The following is a 19,651-nucleotide window of genomic DNA, read 5'->3' as shown; positions in this document are numbered from 1 at the left end:
AAATCACATTGATTAACTCTTTGGTCCTATCACAGCTTACTTACTTACTAATGGCACTGCCTACTGCAGACGAGTTGTTTTGTAAATCATATGAGCAAAAAATATAACATTTTATTTGGAATGCTAAACCAGACAAAATTAAACGTGCCTATTTATATAATGAATATGAGTTTGGGGGCCTAAAATTATTAAATATTAAAGCTTTAAACCGCTCGCTAGAAGCTTCACTCATACATAAGTTATACTTAAACCCAAAATGGTTCTCCAGTAGATTATTAAGAAAGGCTCATCCTTTGTTCAAAAATGGCCTTTTTGCCTTTATACCGATTACAATTTGTCATTTCCTACTAATTGAAAATTACATTTTGTTTAAAGTATTGCCCTTTCTTAAACAAGCCATACAAAGCTGGTTACAATTTCAGTTTTATCCTCCAGAAAAGAGAGCACAAATATTACAACAAATGTTATGGTTAAACTCAAATATACTGATTAATAAGAAAACATTCTTTATAAAACATTTTTTTAAATGGTATTATATTTGTTAATGATATTATGAATAGAAACACAGATACAGTGGGGAGAACAAGTATTTGACACATTTACATTTTACATTTAAGTCATTTGGCAGACGCTCTTATCCAGAGCGACTTACAAATTGGTGAATTCACCTTATGACATCCAGTGGAACAGCCACTTTACAATAGTGCATCTAAATCATTTAAGGGGGGGGGTGAGAAGGATTACTTTATCCTATCCTAGGTATTCCTTAAAGAGGTGGGGTTTCAGGTGTCTCCGGAAGGTGGTGATTGACTCCGCTGTCCTGGCGTCGTGAGGGAGTTTGTTCCACCATTGGGGGGCCAGAGCAGCGAACAGTTTTGACTGGGCTGAGCGGGAACTGTACTTCCTCAGTGGTAGGGAGGCGAGCAGGCCAGAGGTGGATGAACGCAGTGCCCTTGTTTGGGTGTAGGGCCTGATCAGAGCCTGGAGGTACTGCGGTGCCGTTCCCCTCACAGCTTCGTAGGCACACTGCCGATTTAGCAGGTTTTCCTACTTACAAAGCATGTAGACGTCTGTCATTTTTATCATAGGAACACTTCAACGGTGAGAGACGGAATCCAGAAAAAAATCCAGAAAATCACATTGTATGATTTTTAAGTAATTAATTTGCATTGTATTGCATGACATAAGTATTTGATACATCAGAAAAGCAGAACCTAATATTTGGTACAGAAACCTTTGTTTGCAATTACAGAGATCATACGTTTCCCGTAGTTCTTGACCAGGTTTGCACACACCGTAGCAGGGATTTTGGCCCACTCCTCCATACAGACCTTCTCCAGATCCTTCAGGTTTCGGGGCTGTCGCTGGGCAATACGGACTTTCAGCTCCCTCCAAATATTTTTTATTGGGTTCAGGTCTGGAGACTGGCTAGGCCACTCCAGGACCTTGAGATGCTTCTTACGGAGCCACTCCTTAGTTGCCCTGGCTGTGTGTTTCGGGTCATTGTCATGATGGAAGACCCAGCCACGACCCATCTTCAATGCTCTTACTGAGGGAAGGAGGTTGTTGGCCAAGATCTCGCGATACATGGCCCCATCCATCCTCCCCTCAATACGGTGCAGTCATCCTGTCCACTTTGCAGAAAAGCATCCCCAAAGAAGGATGTTTCCACCTCCATGCTTCACGGTTGCGATGGTGTGATTCATACAATGTGATTTTCTGGATTTCTGGATTTTTTTTCTGGATTCCGTCTCTCACAGTTGAAGTGTACCTATGATAAAAATGACAGACCTCTACATGCTTTGTAAGTAGGAAAACCTGCAAAATCGGCAGTGTATCAAATACTTGTTTTCTCCACTGTATATGGGAATATCTGCTCAATCCAAATTTACAACCAACTGATTGCAGCACTTCCACAAAAATGGAGGAGGCAAGTGGAAAAGGGAGAAGGTAGAGAACTTGTTTGCCTGCCATGTATTTAAGATACAAATTGGCTGAAAGTAACTGGCATAAATAGAAAAATATATCAGTTTCATCTGAGGACAAAAATGTTGACAGCTGCACCATACAGGTTGCAAAATAAATGGGAGGGGCTTTTCAATGTACTAATTCCATGGCATATGGTTTATGAACTGGTACAAAAAACTACACTTGATTCAACACTGAGTTTTTCCATTTAAATTATAATTTATTTTTTGCCACCGACAGAATGCTATATATATGGGGCATACAACAATCTCAGCTCTGTAGATTCTGCTGCGAAGAGACAGTCAATAGATAATTTATTCTGGTATTGCCCCTATGTAGCTTGTTTCTGGTCACAGGTTCAGGAATGGTTAAAATGAAATCACAACATGCAATTAAAATGAACCTGACAAATAGCAGTGTTGGGTGATTTGGAAAAGCCATAGTCAGTCAGTAAATAATATAATAATACTCATAGGAAAGGTTTTCATCTTTAGCTCACAATCTGTGAATAATATATGATTAGAAAGTTTCAAACATTTTGTAAAACATCACAGCATAATTGAAAAATATATGGCACGTGGAAACCAAACGAGGGCGGTCTATGGTGATAGGTGGGATAGGCTGAGAGGTGGGATTAAAGAGCTTATGTTTGGTCATGTCTAACTGTTATGTGACTGCTTTATATAAAAGTACCATGTATGTCAAATGTATATGTAAAATGTATGTGTATGTAGCAAAAAGGCTGTAAAAAAACAGATTTGTCCTCCGAAGAGGGTTAAACATTTAAAAAATAATAATAATAATAAAGAAACGAAATGTACCCTTCAACCAATGATAAACATATAATAAGAAAACACTGGAGGAACATTAATGAGAATCAGTCATTGGTTTTCTGTATCTGCATTCTCTGAGGCTCAGCCCAGTCATTTCTGTTTGTTACAGTAATCTATGTACGCTGTATGAGTAGTGAATGCTCAGAGGTCTGAGGCGAAGGTGGAGGGAGAGGGTCGTCCCTGCCGCTGCTCCCTGGGCTGTAACAGTTCACCCAGGGTCATGTGATGTGGCTTGGCTTCTGTGAAAATCCAGGTTGAGCTGAGAAGGAGCAGATCACAGAGTCAATGAAACCTCGTGACCTCTGACTGAGAGACACGGCTGCATGTAGTTGAACCACACACTCACCACACAGGCGCAGACACATTCATGAGACACACGCGCACTCGCACACGCAGGTACACACTAAACACGATAGGCAAAATATGACATTCAGTTAACCTACAAGAGTCAATGTAGCTCAAAAGACCTGTTGTGTACATGTCCATAAAGAATGTCAATGTCATTTCTCTCAGTCTGATCTGAGTATGTTTGACTGGACAGTGAATTTAAATAAGAACGGCTGCTGCTTACAGTGAAGAAAATGACTGGTCCTAAGATGAGTGTAATGTAGTCCTATTCACTCTCAAGATACCTTGTCATCAAAGCAACAGAGCAAGAGAGATAGAGAGAGAGAGAGAGAGAGAGAGACAGACGGACATAAGAGTCTTAAAGATTGTTTTGGAACCTAATATCACCGTTTTTTATGAAAGACAGACGACGGACAAACGGCAGTGGAAAGAAAGGGGGTGGAAGAGGGCCAAGTTTAGGGTTTTAAGCGGCACAGTGGTTCAGAGTGAACTAGGGGGGTCGTCATAGAGAGAAAGAGAGAGAGATAGGAGTCTTTTGAAATGGCAGTTTCCCTTATGACTCATCTTTTGAATAATACTCTGACACTGTGATCCCCAGTTCAGTCACACAGTCAGAGGGTCCAGAGTCACATCTATCTCATCCTCTCTGAGACACGGTAAGTCAGACTCTACACCTCCCTACTGAAACACGTTTTGTTCAGGTCTGTCATTAGAGTCCTGGTCTTGCTTGATGTATCTATAATGGTATACAGTCAGACTCTACTGAAACACGTTTTGTTCAGGTCTGTCATTAGAGTCCTGGGCTTGCTTGATGTATCTATAATGGTATACAGTCAGACTCTACTGAAACACGTTTTGTTCAGGTCTGTCGTTAGAGTCCTGGTCTTGCTTGATGTATCTATAATGGTATACAGTCAGACTCTACTGAAACACGTTTTGTTCAGGTCTGTCGTTAGAGTCCTGGTCTTGCTTGATGTATCTATAATGGTATACAGTCAGACTCTACTGAAACACGTTTTGTTCAGGTCTGTCATTAGAGTCCTGGGCTTGCTTGATGTATCTATAATGGTATACAGTCAGACTCTACTGAAACACGTTTTGTTCAGGTCTGTCGTTAAGAGTCCTGGTCTTGCTTGATGTATCTATAATGGTATACAGTCAGACTCTACACCTCCCTACTGAAACACATTTGTTCAGGTCTGTCGTTAAGAGTCCTGGGCTTGCTTGATGTATCTATAATGGTATACAGTCAGACTCTACACCTCCCTACTGAAACACGTTTTGTTCAGGTCTGTCATTAGAGTCCTGGTCTTGCTTGATGTATCTATAATGGTATACAGTCAGACTCTACTGAAACACGTTTTGTTCAGGTCTGTCGTTAGAGTCCTGGTCTTGCTTGATGTATCTATAATGGTATACAGTTGGACGTGTTTATGTCATCGGTTTTGTTACCGCTTTGTTTTTCAATGTCAGCATATAGGTGTTTTGTCTGGAGTCAGTGTCATGTTTTCTACTTTAGGTGGTCTCTTGTGTCTCATGTCCTTGAAACAGTCCCTTATAGTTGCTGTTGGGGGCCTACAATAATGTCCTGCCATTGCAATGCTTTATCTCTTGATAATATATTGTTGGATGATATCTTTATGAATGTGGTAAACACTGAGTATACAAAACATTAGGAACATCTGCTATTTCCATGACATAGACTGACCAGGTGAATCCAGGTGAAAGCTATGATCACTTATTGATGTCACCTGTTAAACCCACTTCAGTGTAGATGAAGAGGAGACAGGTTATAGAAGGATTTTTAAGCCTTGAGACATTGATTGTGTGTGTGCCATTCAAAGGGTGAATGGGCAAGACAAAATATTTAAGTGCCTTTAAATGGGGTACGGTAGTAGGTGCACCAGTTTGAGTGTGTCAAGAACTACGATGCTGCTGGGATTTTCACACTCAACAGTTTCCCGAGTGTATCAAAAATGGTCCACCACCCAAGGGACATCCAGCGAACTTGAGAACTGTGGGAAACATTGGATTCAACATGGGCCAGCATCCTGTGGAATGCTTTCGACACCTTGTAGAGTCCATGCCCCAACAAATTGAGGCTGTTTTGAGGGCAAAGGTGGGTGCAACTCAATATTAGGGACATGTTCCTAATGTTTTGTACACTCAGTGTATGTCAATGTTCTGAAGTTCATGTAAAATATGTTAAATATTGACTGTCTTCCTCTTTTTCTCTTCATCCCTCTCAGATGCATCTCTTCTGGTGGATCACCCACATCTTTCTATCCCTACCTTCTCTCCTCTCTCTTGTCCAATCCCTCACATGCAACAATGAGACACAGTATGCTTGGCCGCTGCATGTAAGCCAATGGTGCTGCAACAAGTGTCCACCAGGTAAGTCTTTTGAAAAATACTTTTATCAGGTGTGTGTGTGTGTGTGTGTGTGTGTGTGTGTGCAGGTGTAATTTAATGTGTTGCCCTTTACAGGTCAGCATATGGTGGGACGCTGCGCCGGTCAGAACAGCCCGACCCAGTGTTCTGACTGCACCAGCGGCTACTACTCAGACAGCTACAACTTCAACATAGGCTGCAAATCCTGCGATGGCTGCAGCATGAGTGGTGTGTGTGTGTGTGTGTGTGTATCTACACATTTCCAGCAACCTATGATTGGCACTGATGCTTGTCTTGTCTGCCTGTCTAAAACTGTTACTCACCTGTTATTCTAAGTCATAGTTATGAAGGACTTTACAGATGAAAACACAGCCTGCTAGGGATTTCCCCCTTCACTGTACCATGGTGGGACACAGTCAGAGAGAGAGGGGGAAGGGGAGGGGGGCACTGAGAAACACTGACTCACCCACCCAGGACTAGAGGAGGGTTGGGAGGCCTTGAGGGCAGAAGGGATGGCATGTCTACCAAGTAATGTCAAGGATATCAGTGGTGATGGGGGGGGGGGTGGGGGGTTAGTGGTAGACAGATCATCTTACCGGTGGAAATAACCTTTTTACTTTAAAGATAAACATTGGAAAGTGCAGCTGACAGAACATGTTCATTACATGTTGTAATCGAGTGTAGCGGGGGACAAAAATAGAGATTTTTAAAGAGGGTAAACACAGAGGTGAGAGAGGTTTGAGAGTAGCCAGACTCAGTGAACACGTTAACTGATGTTCACTCTAGTGAAATGGCTGCTGTGTGTGTGTGTGTGTGTGTGTGTGTGTGTGTGTGTGTGTGTGTGTGTGTGTGTGTGTGTGTGTGTGTGTGTGTGTGTGTGTGTGTGTGTGTGTGTGTGTGTGTAGGGTGGGGTCAGACGGTAATATACACTTCAGTTTGTTGTGAGTCAAAACCTGATTCAACAAGGTACTATGAGTCATTTTGAAGATGAGCCATTTTCTCATATTCAGGCATGATTTCAGATTTTGTTTGACTATGTGACAAAAACACTGTCAAAGTCAGTATACATGAAGGCACACAAACAAATAGACCACCTATGACTTGTGTTCCGTTACAGAGCTGCAGTATGTATCTCGCTGTTCCACCAAGCAGAATGATGTGTGCAGCTGTAAACCAGGCTACCGCTGCAGAGGCAGTGGCACCTGTCTGGACTGTGAGGAGATCCCCAGCCCGAACACACCCAAACTCATACCGACACCTCCCATCATGCCAGCTACAGTGTCAAACCACTCGGTGCCTGGTAAAGTGACATGTAAAAATGCCATGAGAGCTACATAGTTCTCTCTCACAAAACCCAATACAATGCTGGTGTTAATGTGTTTTATGGCCCTGACCTCTCTCTCTACTCCTCTGTCTCATACACACAAACAGATGACAGCAAGTGGCTCCCGGTGTGTGTGTCTGCAGTGGGTGTGTGTCTACTGCTCACCTGCCTTGTTGCCATCTCAAAGCTCAAACCTGTTCTGCGATGGATTGGTTCACCAAACAGTAAGTCCACGTCACTGTTGATCTGTCCTGTAGTTCTATTGAACACAATACATATGCACGCACATTTGCCTTAACCCTCATCTTATTGGTCCATCAGGCTTCTGGTCTCCCAAAAAGACAACTCAAGCCAATCAGAGCACAGCGGAGGAGGAAGTGCCCATGCCGGTCCAGGAAGTGTGTGGAAAGCCAGAGCTGCTACTAGACGTTTGATGGAGGAAGTCAGTGTCAAAGGAGAGGATGAGAACTCACAAGCGAGCTGGGAGACCCGGGAGACACACAGACTACCTCACATTCCCATTGAAGTGAAACTAACCTGAAGGCTAGACAGGCTGCTGTATTGGTTTAATGCAGTGGCTTCTGTATCTAGGACTTTCAGAAAGGACAAGAAAATAGGACAAAAAGACACTTTGAAGTGTGAAGATACAGGCTAAAGATGAGTGGGAGTCTGTGACCGAGAAAGAGTGGAGAGTAACTGAGAGTGTGAACGAGAGAGAGAGAGAGAGAGAGAGAGAGAGAGGGACAGACAGACAGACAGACAGACAGACAGACAGGCAGACAGGGACGGGACGGGACGGGACGGGACAGACAGACAGACAGACAGACAGACAGACAGACAGACAGACAGACAGACAGACAGACAGGCAGGCAGGCAGGCAGGCAGGCAGGCAGGCAGACAGACAGACAGACTCATTTGTGTGCTGAATACATGTACTGTACATGTTTATGTTGAAGATGTTTTACACCTTCGTTACAATTATTATGCTTTTTGCTGTATCTATGCTTTATGCCAGTGTTTACTCTTACATAGTAGTGGCTGCATTTTAAAGAACAGAATCACAAATGTTACAGGCCTACTGTAATGTCATACAATCGCCCCCATCACCTGTATTCATTGAAAAATTATATTTCGTATTTTGCTTTTAATTTGTGAAAAAACAGTTCAAGGTGCCAAATGAACACAGAAAAAAAACTGTTTGCAGCAGTTGAGACAAAGCTTTTTATACAGTTCAATAAAATGAGAGCAAGTGGATGTGTACATGACCACCATAGTGAGATGTCTAGCTCTATCTAAGTCTAGAACAGGAAATAATGGCCATTCTAGAGTTTTGGGATTCACTGGTGTTCTGAGAGTAAGAGTGGCAGGTGGCCTAGTGGTTAGAGCATTGGACTAGTAACCAAAAGGTTGAATCCCTGAGCTGACAAGGTAATAATCTGTTGTCCTGCCCCCTGAACAAGGCAGTTAACCCACTGTTCCCAGGCCGTCATTGAAAATAAGAACTTGTTCTTAACTGACTTGCCTAGTTAAATAAAAGGGCTCTATTCAATCTGTATTGCAGAAGTGCAGCTTTACAGCCTGAAAGAAATGTAAAGGCAATGTTCCTGTGTAATTAAACGCTGCATATGTTGGCTCAATCAGAAATGACCTCTGTTCCTATCACGCAATCTGTAGTGATACAGACTGAATAGAGCCCCAGGTAGATGTTGTCCCTTACCACTGATCCAGGGTCAGTGGTAAGTCTTAATCCTCCTTATGATTAACATTAGGATGTATGGTTGGCTAAACTGATCCTAGAAGAGAAGCTTTCACTTGGTGCGTCCTCTGTCCTCAATCCCCCTCCCCTCAATGCACCTCCTCTTTGGAAACGTGACTGTCCTTCCCTTGTTCCTGTGAAGGGAAGAATACACAGTCCATCTCCCCATCCCTTTCCTCCTGGGATAGATGGATGTTAGGGGAGGGTGTGGGGTGGGTCGGACATCCTTCCTCATCCCTCTCTTTCTGCCCTCTCTCTTCCATCCCTCCACCCATACCAGTGAACTGGTTGAGTAAACTGAAGATGACTGTTCCAGCATTATGGACATGGACCGGGCCTGAGAGAGACACAGGCAGAGAGAAAGTGATATTAGATTCTATATTCATCATCAGCCTTATTCACTATGGATCTTGAAACTAATCAACTCCCCATGGACTTCAAAGCATCATCTATGCAAAATTCCAAGTTACGACTGACGTGCATCTATAGGAAAAACCACAAGAGTAACTCAACCAAATTTAGATTAAAAAATAAATAAATCAAGATCTTGGGGTCAAAATAATTATTTGTATGTATCTGTAGTACCCATATTTGCTGCTGTAATAGGTGGTGGATCCACTGTCTGGTGCTGAATACTGGGCTGTGTCTCTCTGGCATTGTGTTGATGAGGTGGCTCTTTGGTCTTGTTAGGCGACGCTTCTCTTACTCCCTTCATAAGAGCACAGAAATTCACCAGAAATCCAGAGTTATTGGAATACACAATTGTCAACAATGCCTATATAGTGTTTAGGTCAGGAACACACGAATGACAATGTAAACATTACACACACAATGTAGTAATTTACCATAGGTTATTACACATACCTTGTTACAGAACTTGAGAGCTGGAAAATAACAGACACAAATCTATTAGTGACCCCAGCAAACTGATGGTAAGCCTCTCATGGGTATTTCATCGATGAATCATCTATGATTGAAAGGGCAATGTTTTATCATCTTAACTCTGCAGTTTAATGCTTTCTATGTACATGTAGACACTAGAAACTGGTAAGTAGGTCTACACAGAGAGAGTGTTGCAATCTTTTAATTAAATTACATTCACAAGAAGCTACATTTGGCTCCCAGTGCAGACCTATGCTGAGATTTAACATCAAAGTCTAATTCTTCCTCATCTCATTCTAGTGTCCAGAGAGAGAGTCTGCTCTAACACAATGATCTAACTACAGTTGAGACTGAACAGAGGAACACTGCCTTACCTTGTTTGAAACAGGCTTCATTTCCTGGGCGACGGATACATGACAGAATGATAACGGCTAGGATTCCAATGACCACCATAGGACACAAAATGGCTGCCAAGTGTTTGCTGGTGTCAGCTGGTGGGGAAAGGAGATGGAGAAACTACTGTATCTGTAGCTTCTCACATTTTCAATATATTCTGACTGTAATGAAAATAGCTGATGGACACACACACACTCGTACTCACACTCACCTGTGGTGTGATGAGTGGCGTTGCCTGCTTGTGAGACTGGTGATCGTGGAGTGTCACAGCTGGGTGAGACAGAGGTAAAGGACTCATCATGTAACATATTCACAGCCTGTCAACACTGAAGTGGGGCCAGTGAGCTGAGAAATGTATTTACTATCCCAAATATCCATTACCACTAAGATATCTGACATTTCTTTGATACCAGATCTTCTGGTTGTATGAAGGTTATGTACCATAAAATAATAACTTTGCCAGAAGTGGCCCTCCTGGCAGGAGAAGGCTTCAACCAGAGCCTGTTTATCAGTCTGGTTCCGGTATGTTTAAGTAGGGAGGATAAAAAAAGATAAAGACTCACTTAGGAGGTTGACAGCGTCCAGCGGAAGTCCTGCTGTGTTCAGAGGAAGTTCCTGTCTGGTTGTTTCTGATGCCCACTATTGTAATCAGAGCAGAGAGCACACAGGCAGGAAAACATCACATCTATCCACAGCCAAACACACTGATTCAATACCCAGAACCTGGCAAGGATACAACACAGTGAAGGAAGACATGCATAAGAGAAGGCCAGTGGGCAACACACACACTGTACTGTACCATTGCTAGGTGGCAGGGGAGGTGCGGGCAGCTGAGGGACCTTCTCACAGTCTCTACAGTTTCCTGTCTGGTCGTCTTTGTCGGTGCAGGTAAAACCAGCCTCACAGCGACATCTAGCGTTCGATACAGAAGTACACGGCTCATCCTCCACCAGGTGCAAATCTGACACACACACACACACACACACACACACACACACACACACACACACACACACACACACACACACACACACACACACACACACCGAACAAAAGGTTTAGTACAGCTATTACATGGTAATAAATAGTGTCCATACTGTAGACATACCTTTTTGACTCTTGGTAAGAAATTACATGTATGGCATATGGAAATCATAAGAGGGTGGTTTATGGAGATAGGTGGGATGGACTGAGTAGCTGAGGGGTGGGTTTATGGAGATAGGTAGGATGGACTGAGTAGCTGAGGAGTGGGTTTATGGAGATAGGTGGGATGGACTGAGTAGCTGAGGGGTGGGTTTATGGAGATAGGTGGGATGGACTGAGTAGCTGAGGGGTGGGTTTATGGAGATAGGTGGGATGGACTGAGTAGCTGTGGGGTGGGTTTATGGAGATAGGTGGGATGGACTGAGTAGCTGAGGGGTGGGTTTATGGAGATAGGTGGGATGGACTGAGTAGCTGAGGGGTGGGTTTATGGAGATAGGTGGGATGGACTGAGTAGCTGAGGGGTGGGTTTATGGAGATAGGTGGGATGGACTGAGTAGCTGAGGGGTGGGTTTATGGAGATAGGTAGGATGGACTGAGTAGCTGAGGAGTGGGTTTATGGAGATAGGTGGGATGGACTGAGAGTAGCTGAGGGGTGTGTTTATGGAGATAGGTGGGATGGACTGAGTAGCTGAGGGGTGGGTTTATGGAGATAGGTGGGATGGACTGAGTAGCTGAGGGGTGGGTTTATGGAGATAGGTGGGATGGACTGAGAGTAGCTGAGGGGTGGGTTTATGGAGATAGGTGGGATGGACTGAGAGTAGCCGAGGGGTGGGTTTATGGAGATAGGTGGGATGGACTGAGTAGCTGAGGGGTGGGTTTATGGAGATAGGTAGGATGGACTGAGTAGCTGAGGAGTGGGTTTATGGAGATAGGTAGGATGGACTGAGTAGCTGAGGGGTGGGTTTATGGAGATAGGTAGGATGGACTGAGTAGCTGAGGGGTGGGTTTATGGAGATAGGTGGGATGGACTGAGTAGCTGAGGGGTGGGTTTATGGAGATAGATGGGCTGGACAGAGTAGCCGAGGGGTGGGTTTATGGCGATAGGTGGGATGGACTGAGAGTAGCTGAGGGGTGGGTTTATGGAGATAGGTGGGATGGACTGAGTAGCTGAGGGGTGGGTTTATGGAGATAGGTGGGATGGACTGAGAGTAGCTGAGGGGTGGGTTTATGGAGATAGGTGGGATGGACTGAGTAGCTGAGGGGTGGGTTTATGGAGATAGGTGGGATGGACTGAGAGTAGCTGAGGGGTGGGTTTATGGAGATAGATGGGCTGGACTGAGAGTAGCTGAGGGGTGGGTTTATGGAGATAGGTGGGATGGACTGAGTAGCTGAGGGGTGGGTTTATGGAGATAGGTGGGATGGACTGAGTAGCTGAGGGGTGGGTTTATGGAGATAGGTGGGATGGACTGAGAGTAGCTGAGGGGTGGGTTTATGGAGATAGGTGGGCTGGACAGAGTAGCCGAGGGGTGGGTTTATGGAGATAGGTAGGATGGACTGAGAGTAGCTGAGGGGTGGGTTTATGGAGATAGGTAGGATGGACTGAGTAGCTGAGGGGTGGGTTTATGGAGATAGGTGGGATGGACTGAGTAGCTGAGGGGTGGGTTTATGGAGATAGGTAGGATGGACTGAGTAGCTGAGGAGTGGGTTTATGGAGATAGGTGGGATGGACTGAGAGTAGCTGAGGGGTGGGTTTATGGAGATAGGTGGGATGGACTGAGTAGCTGAGGGGTGGGTTTATGGAGATAGGTAGGATGGACTGAGTAGCTGAGGAGTGGGTTTATGGAGATAGGTAGGATGGACTGAGTAGCTGAGGGGTGGGTTTATGGAGATAGGTAGGATGGACTGAGTAGCTGAGGGGTGGGTTTATGGAGATAGGTGGGATGGACTGAGTAGCTGAGGGGTGGGTTTATGGAGATAGATGGGCTGGACAGAGTAGCCGAGGGGTGGGTTTATGGCGATAGGTGGGATGGACTGAGAGTAGCTGAGGGGTGGGTTTATGGCGATAGGTGGGATGGACTGAGAGTAGCTGAGGGGTGGGTTTATGGAGATAGATGGGCTGGACTGAGAGTAGCTGAGGGGTGGGTTTATGGAGATAGGTGGGATGGACTGAGTAGCTGAGGGGTGGGTTTATGGAGATAGGTGGGATGGACTGAGTAGCTGAGGGGTGGGTTTATGGAGATAGGTGGGATGGACTGAGAGTAGCTGAGGGGTGGGTTTATGGAGATAGGTGGGATGAACTGAGTAGCTGAGGGGTGGGTTTATGGAGATAGGTGGGATGGACTGAGAGTAGCTGAGGGGTGGGTTTATGGAGATAGGTGGGCTGGACAGAGTAGCCGAGGGGTGGGTTTATGGAGATAGGTAGGATGGACTGAGAGTAGCTGAGGGGTGGGTTTATGGAGATAGGTGGGATGGACTGAGTAGCTGAGGGGTGGGTTTATGGAGATAGGTGGGATGGACTGAGAGTAGCTGAAGGGTGGGTTTATGGAGATAGGTGGGATGGACTGAGTAGCTGAGGGGTGGGTTTATGGAGATAGGTGGGATGGACTGAGAGTAGCTGAGGGGTGGGTTTATGGAGATAGATGGGCTGGACAGAGTAGCCGAGGGGTGGGTTTATGGAGATAGGTAGGATGGACTGAGAGTAGCTGAGGGGTGGGTTTATGGAGATAGGTGGGATGGACTGAGTAGCTGAGGGGTGGGTTTATGGAGATAGGTGGGATGGACTGAGAGTAGCTGAGGGGTGGGTTTATGGAGATAGGTGGGATGGACTGAGTAGCTGAGGGGTGGGTTTATGGAGATAGGTGGGATGGACTGAGAGTAGCTGAGGGGTGGGTTTATGGAGATAGGTAGGATGGACTGAGAGTAGCTGAGGGGTGGGTTTATGGAGATAGGTGGGATGGACTGAGTAGCTGAGGGGTGGGTTTATGGAGATAGGTGGGATGGACTGAGAGTAGCTGAGGGGTGGGTTTATGGAGATAGGTGGGATGGACTGAGAGTAGCTGAGGGGTGGGTTTATGGAGATAGGTGGGATGGACTGAGAGTAGCTGAGGGGTGGGTTTATGGAGATAGGTGGGCTGGACAGAGTAGCCGAGGGGTGGGTTTATGGCGATAGGTGGGATGGACAGAGTAGCCAAGGGGTGGGTTTATGGAGATAGGTGGGATGGACAGAGTAGCCAAGGGGTGGGTTTATGGAGATAGGTGGGATGGACAGAGTAGCTAAGGGATGGGTTTAAAAACTTGTGTTCTAGTTATGACTGAAAACACAATGTATAAGTACTATTGATCTATCTAGATCTAATGTATATCCAAATATCAAATTACTTTACTCTTGCTATGTAACTACTGTAAAAAAAAATGCAATGTATGTAACATGTAGAATGTACCGTGAATTCAGAAAGTATTCAGACCCCTTGACCTTTCCCACATTTTGTTACATCACAGCCTTATTCTAAAATGGATTAAAGAAAAAATGTTAATCAATCTACACACAATACCCCACAATGACAAAGCAAAACAGATTTTTAGAAATGTGCATCCTGTTTCCATTGTTCATGCTTGAGATGTTTCTACAACTTGGAGTCCACCTGTGGTAAATTCAATTTATTGGACATAATTTGGAAAGGCACACACCTGTCTATATAAAGTCCCACAGTTGACAGTGCATGTCAGAGCAAAAAACCAAGCCATGAGGTCAAAGGAATTGTATGTAGAGCTCCGAGACAGGATTGTGTCGAGGCACAGATCTGGGGAAGGGTACCAAAACATTTCTGCAGCATTGAAGGTCTCCAAGAACACAGTGGCCTCCGTCATTCTTAAATGGAAGAAGTTTGGAACCACCAACACTCTTCCTAGAGCTGGCCGCCTGGCCAAAGTGAGCAATCGGCAGAGAAGGGCCTTGGTCAGGGAAGTGACCAAGAACCCAATGGTCACTCTGACAGAGCTTCATAGCTCCTGTGTGGAGATGGGAGAACCATCCAGAAGGACAACCATCTCTAAAGCACTCCACCAATCAGGCCTTTATGGTAGAGTGGCCAGATGGAAGCCACTCCTCAGTAAAAGGCACATGACAGCCCACTTGGAGTTTACCAAAAGGTTATCTAATGGACTGTCAGACCATGAGAAGATTCTCTGGTCTGATGAAACCAAGATTGAACTCTTTGGCATGAATGTCAAACGTCACGTCTGGAGAAAACCTGGCACCATCCCTATAGTGGGGCGGCAGTGTAGCCTAGTGGTTAGAGCGTTGGACTAGTAACCGAAAGGTTGCAAGTTCAAATCCCCAAGCTGACAAGGTACAAAATCTGTCGTTCTGCCCCTGAACAGGCAGTTAACCCACTGTTCCTAGGCCGTCATTGAAAATAAGAATTTGTTCTTAAATGACTTGCCTAGTAAAATAAAGGTAAAAAAAAAAAAATAGTGAAGCATGGTGGTGGCAGCATCATTCTGTGGGCATATTTTTCAGCGGCAGGGACTGGGCGAATAGTCAGTATCGAGGGAAAGATGAACGGAGCAAAGTACAGAGAGATCATTGATGAAAACCTGCCCCAGAGAGCTCAGGATCTCAGACTGGCAAAGATTCACCTTCCAAGAGGACAACGACCGTAAGCACACAGCCGAAACAACGCAGGAGTGTCTTCGGGACAAGTCTTGAGTGGCCCAGCCAGAGCCTGGACTTGAATTCTTAAATGCTAGTAAAACGAATTGCATACTCTTCAACCGATCACTGCCCGCACCTGACTAGCATCACTACTCTGGACGATTGTGACTTAGAATATGTGGCCAACTACAAATACCTAGGTGTCTGGTTAGACTGTAAACTCTCTTTCTAGCCTCCAACACTCTACTCAGAAAATTGGATGTAGTCTATCACAGTTCCACTCATTTTGTCACCAAAGCCCCATATACTACTCACCACTGCAACCTGTATGCTCTCGTTGACTGGCCCTCACTTCATATTCGTCGCCAAACCCACTGGCTCCAGGTCATCTATAAGTCTTTGCTAGGTAAAGCCCCGCCTTATCTCAGCTCACTGGTCACCATAGCAACACCCCCCCCCTTAGCACGTGCTCCAGCAGGTATATTTAACTGGTCATCCCCAAAGCCAACTCCTCCTTTGGCCACCTTTCCATCCTTTTTTCTGCTGCCAAAGACTGGAACGAATTGCAAAGAAATCACTGAAGCTGGAGACATATCTCTCTCACCAACTTTAAGCATCAGCTGTCAGAGCAGCTTACTGATCACTACACCTGTACACAGCCCATCTGTAAATAGCCCACCAAACTACCTCATCCCCATATTTGTTATTTATATTTGCTCTTTTGCACCCCAGTGTCTCTATTTGCGCATCAGCATGTACACATCTTATCACTCCAGTGTTAATGCTAAATTGTAATTATTTCACCATTATGGCCTATTTATTGCCTTACCTCCCTAATCTTACTACATTTGCACACACTGTATATAGATTTTTCTATTGTGTTATTGACTGTGAATTATAACTTTTTCTCAACTGGCCTACCTGGTTAAATAAAAGGTGAAATAAATTAAATACTTTTTTTTTTTTAAACCGATCGAACATCTCTCGAGAGACCTGAAAATAGCTGTGCAGCAACGCTCCCCAAGCCAAGCTTATAGCGTCATACCCATGAAGACTCGAGGCAGTAATCACTGCCAAACGTGCTTCAACAAAGTACTGAGTAAAGGGTCAGAGTACTTATGGAAATGTGATATTTCATTTTTTATTTATTTTTTTATTTTTTATTTAGTTTTATTAATTTGCCAATATTTCTAAAAACCTGTTTTTGCTTTGTCATTGTGGGGTATTGTGTGTAGATTGATGAGGGGGGAAAACAATTTAAATCATTTTTAATATAAGGTTGTAACGTAACAAAATGTGGATAAAGTCAAAGGGTCTGAATACTTTCTGAATGCCCTGTACATATAACAACAAAGTTTATTTTTGTCCTCCGAAGAGATGGACCCCACCCCAAAAAAATATTTACAAGCAATATACAGTTGAATTTCCCATAAATAAAGATGTTACATTGCTCTGTGAATGAGTTGTGTTCGTGTTTATGTACCATGTTTGCAGTCTTTGAAGCAAGAATGACAACTGGACTCTGCGTTCAATCGTGTTGTGTAGGAACCATCTCGACAGGGAGAGCACTCTGAACAGGACTTCTGATAATGACCTGAGAGAGAGAGGGGAGTTGAAACATATCAAATCAGTTTTTGGTCGCATACACACTTGAGCAGATGTTATAGAGGGTGCAGCGAAATGCTTGTGTTACTAGCTCTTAACACAGTAAAATGTCAAACAAGTATACATCATTTAAGTGTTGTTTTTTGTAAGAATTCAAGAATGGCGGGGCGAATCTAATCAACAACCCAAATGCAATCTATGCGTATGTACACTGGAAGAATTTACACCAGATATACCAAGAATGATATGCACAGCAGTAGATAGCTCATTCTAATATATGCCGGGAATACAAGATTTAAATACTCAGTGTGAAACAGGTAGCGTCCAGTGGTTCAACGTCTGTAAGACATGGGTCAGCAGATATGGAGTAAATTAAATTAAGTTTGGGAAAAGTATAGGGAAATGGGGCGATAGAGAGAACGAGGTAGAAAGAGAGGAGCGAGGAGAGAGTGAAGAGACAAGGGGAGTCAAAACATAAGAGAGCACCACAATAACAAAACAAACTGATGGTCGCTGCAGTTTTATAAATGTCCTGTAGTAGACTACATGAGTAGTGGATATCAGAACATCATGCTAACTCTTTTAGACCCATAGGCACACACACATTCAGGTAACGTTTTAGTACACAGTCTGTTGCTGAGTGAGAAGATAGGGAGCATAGCGGCAGAGAGCAGAGAATAACAGGAAGAGATGGAGCGCACAGAGCGAGAGCCTGTTGGCCTCGTCTGCATACTAATGAAGGATGTGGTCATAGCACAGAGCTCCACTTCTCATCACGAGAGCGAGAGAAACTCTCATAGTTTCCTCATGATTCCTAAGAACCTATGCGCACTCACACACATTCTGAAACGATCTGCCTCACTATTATTGTAAAAAATGGTTGATTGTAGGATGAAGGGATAGAATGTGGAGATGAGGGAAGGAAAAGAAGGGAACAACAAGTCAAATAAAACGTAAGGGCCTATGATGGAGGGCATTTCTTTCTCACCTGGTGGACACAGTCTGCATTGTCTCCCTCCATCCATGTAATATCTCGCTGTAATCTGACAACACCAACACAGTTTCATGAGGTCCACTGTCATGTTGTAACAGATGTCAAATGGTTCTAACAGCTTTCATAAGCGGTCATAACAAATAATGAGAATGGACATTAAAAGGGCAAAATGGTTACCAGAGGATATGAGACTGCTAGGTGTGCAGACATCATTAGCACAGCCACAAATAACTGTTCCATCACCATTCTATAAACAATGTTAAATCATTAACAATTTGTCATTTGAGTTCATTCAGTAACATTTCTAAATAGGTATTAAAAAGTGCACACAACAAATAATGCCAAAAGATGTTACAAGGTTACTACATGTTGATAATCTGTAAATTTATCACAATTTGATGGTGACTGCACTAATTTCTGGCTTTGAGCCTCATTTCAGTTCAAAAGATATCAATGTAGAAACCTGTGTTGAAAACTACCAACACATAAGATAATCTAGTCTTACCTTTTGCACTGTAGACACCACACCAAATGCCAAGTATTTGTTGTCTATAACTTCGACTCTCCCCCCAACTATTATTCTTTAAGGTGTGTCTCGCTCTTCTCTACCCATCCTTCGCGTCATTATTTCCTTCACCTGTGACATCTTCCTCTCTTCCTGTCTCTCCCGCCCACTGTGTACTGACAGTGATGTTGTGGTGTATTTATAAGCTAGAGACAGACAGGCAGACAAGACAGGCATGTCAGCATGGTGACTAATGGTTCTGAACCAAAGTCTCATCATTTTTGCCACATACTTTAAGATGTGAAAGACAGTTTGTTACAAACATTTGATCTTGCTGTCCTCGTAAAGTTAGCTTATCGGGTAGGTGGAGTTCAGGAAGTACAGACACACATAGCAGCCAACGCAAGTGGGCTTCCAGCATACACTCACCAAATCCACAACAACAAAAAAACACACAATATTGCTCAGCTGTATCTTTTATTCTTCATTCCATCTCTCTGTCAGTACAAAGAGCTCTGCGTTGAACTCTCCGTCAGTACACAGAGCTCTGCGTTGAACTCTCTGTCAGTACACAGAGCTCTGCGTTGAACTCTCCGTCAGTACACAGAGCTCTGCGTTGAACTCTCCGTCAGTACACAGAGCTCTGCGTTGAACTCTCCGTCAGTACACAGAGCTCTGCGTTGAACTCTCTGTCAGTACACAGAGCTCTGCGTTGAACTCTCCGTCAGTACACAGAGCTCTGCGTTGAACTCTCTGTCAGTACACAGAGCTCTGCGTTGAACTCTCCGTCAGTACACAGAGCTCTGCGTTGAACTCTCCGTCAGTACACAGAGCTCTGCGTTGAACTCTCTGTCAGTACACAGAGCTCTGCGTTGAACTCTCCGTCAGTACACAGAGCTCTGTGATGAAGCACACATGTTCAAGGGGCCAGTCCAGTTTCAAATAACTCACACCTCACCAAAACAAAGACCAAGGCCTAATTTACCAAGCAGTGCAATGTTTACACTTGCT

At 44.2% G+C, this 19,651-nt stretch overlaps 2 protein-coding genes across 3 annotated transcripts; one reads left to right on the top strand and one right to left on the bottom strand.

Annotated features, from left to right (window-relative positions):
* The first annotated feature begins 3,592 nt into the window (after positions 1 to 3,592).
* On the top strand, positions 3,593 to 8,041 carry LOC135521930 (CD27 antigen-like). Its single transcript, XM_064947748.1, has 6 exons — positions 3,593 to 3,805; positions 5,399 to 5,543; positions 5,637 to 5,768; positions 6,658 to 6,840; positions 6,972 to 7,088; positions 7,186 to 8,041. Exons 2-6 carry the CDS (start codon positions 5,399 to 5,401, stop codon positions 7,296 to 7,298), a joined length of 690 nt encoding a protein of 229 aa, XP_064803820.1. The 5' UTR covers positions 3,593 to 3,805; the 3' UTR covers positions 7,299 to 8,041.
* LOC135521921 (tumor necrosis factor receptor superfamily member 5-like) lies at positions 7,989 to 18,934 on the bottom strand. Of its 2 annotated transcripts, none has more exons than XM_064947737.1 (11): positions 18,641 to 18,934; positions 18,313 to 18,382; positions 18,130 to 18,184; positions 17,020 to 17,130; positions 10,698 to 10,859; positions 10,462 to 10,537; positions 10,134 to 10,168; positions 9,877 to 9,993; positions 9,485 to 9,504; positions 9,206 to 9,329; positions 7,989 to 8,957 (listed from the first exon to the last, which is right to left on the bottom strand). In XM_064947737.1, exons 2-11 carry the CDS (start codon positions 18,379 to 18,381, stop codon positions 8,710 to 8,712), a joined length of 1,017 nt encoding a protein of 338 aa, XP_064803809.1. In that variant the 5' UTR covers position 18,382; positions 18,641 to 18,934; the 3' UTR covers positions 7,989 to 8,709. The 2 variants fall into 2 exon arrangements, with proteins under 2 accessions (XP_064803809.1, XP_064803808.1); XM_064947736.1 differs by having other exon boundaries at positions 10,110 to 10,168; positions 18,641 to 18,931.
* Positions 18,935 to 19,651: the final 717 nt, after the last annotated feature.

The sequence above is a fragment of the Oncorhynchus masou genome, chromosome 30 (assembly GCF_036934945.1).
Source record: "Oncorhynchus masou masou isolate Uvic2021 chromosome 30, UVic_Omas_1.1, whole genome shotgun sequence".
NCBI lineage: Eukaryota > Metazoa > Chordata > Actinopteri > Salmoniformes > Salmonidae > Oncorhynchus > Oncorhynchus masou.
The sequence above is the reverse complement of the archived record's forward strand: the minus strand, read 5'-3'. Positions and strand labels throughout refer to the sequence as shown.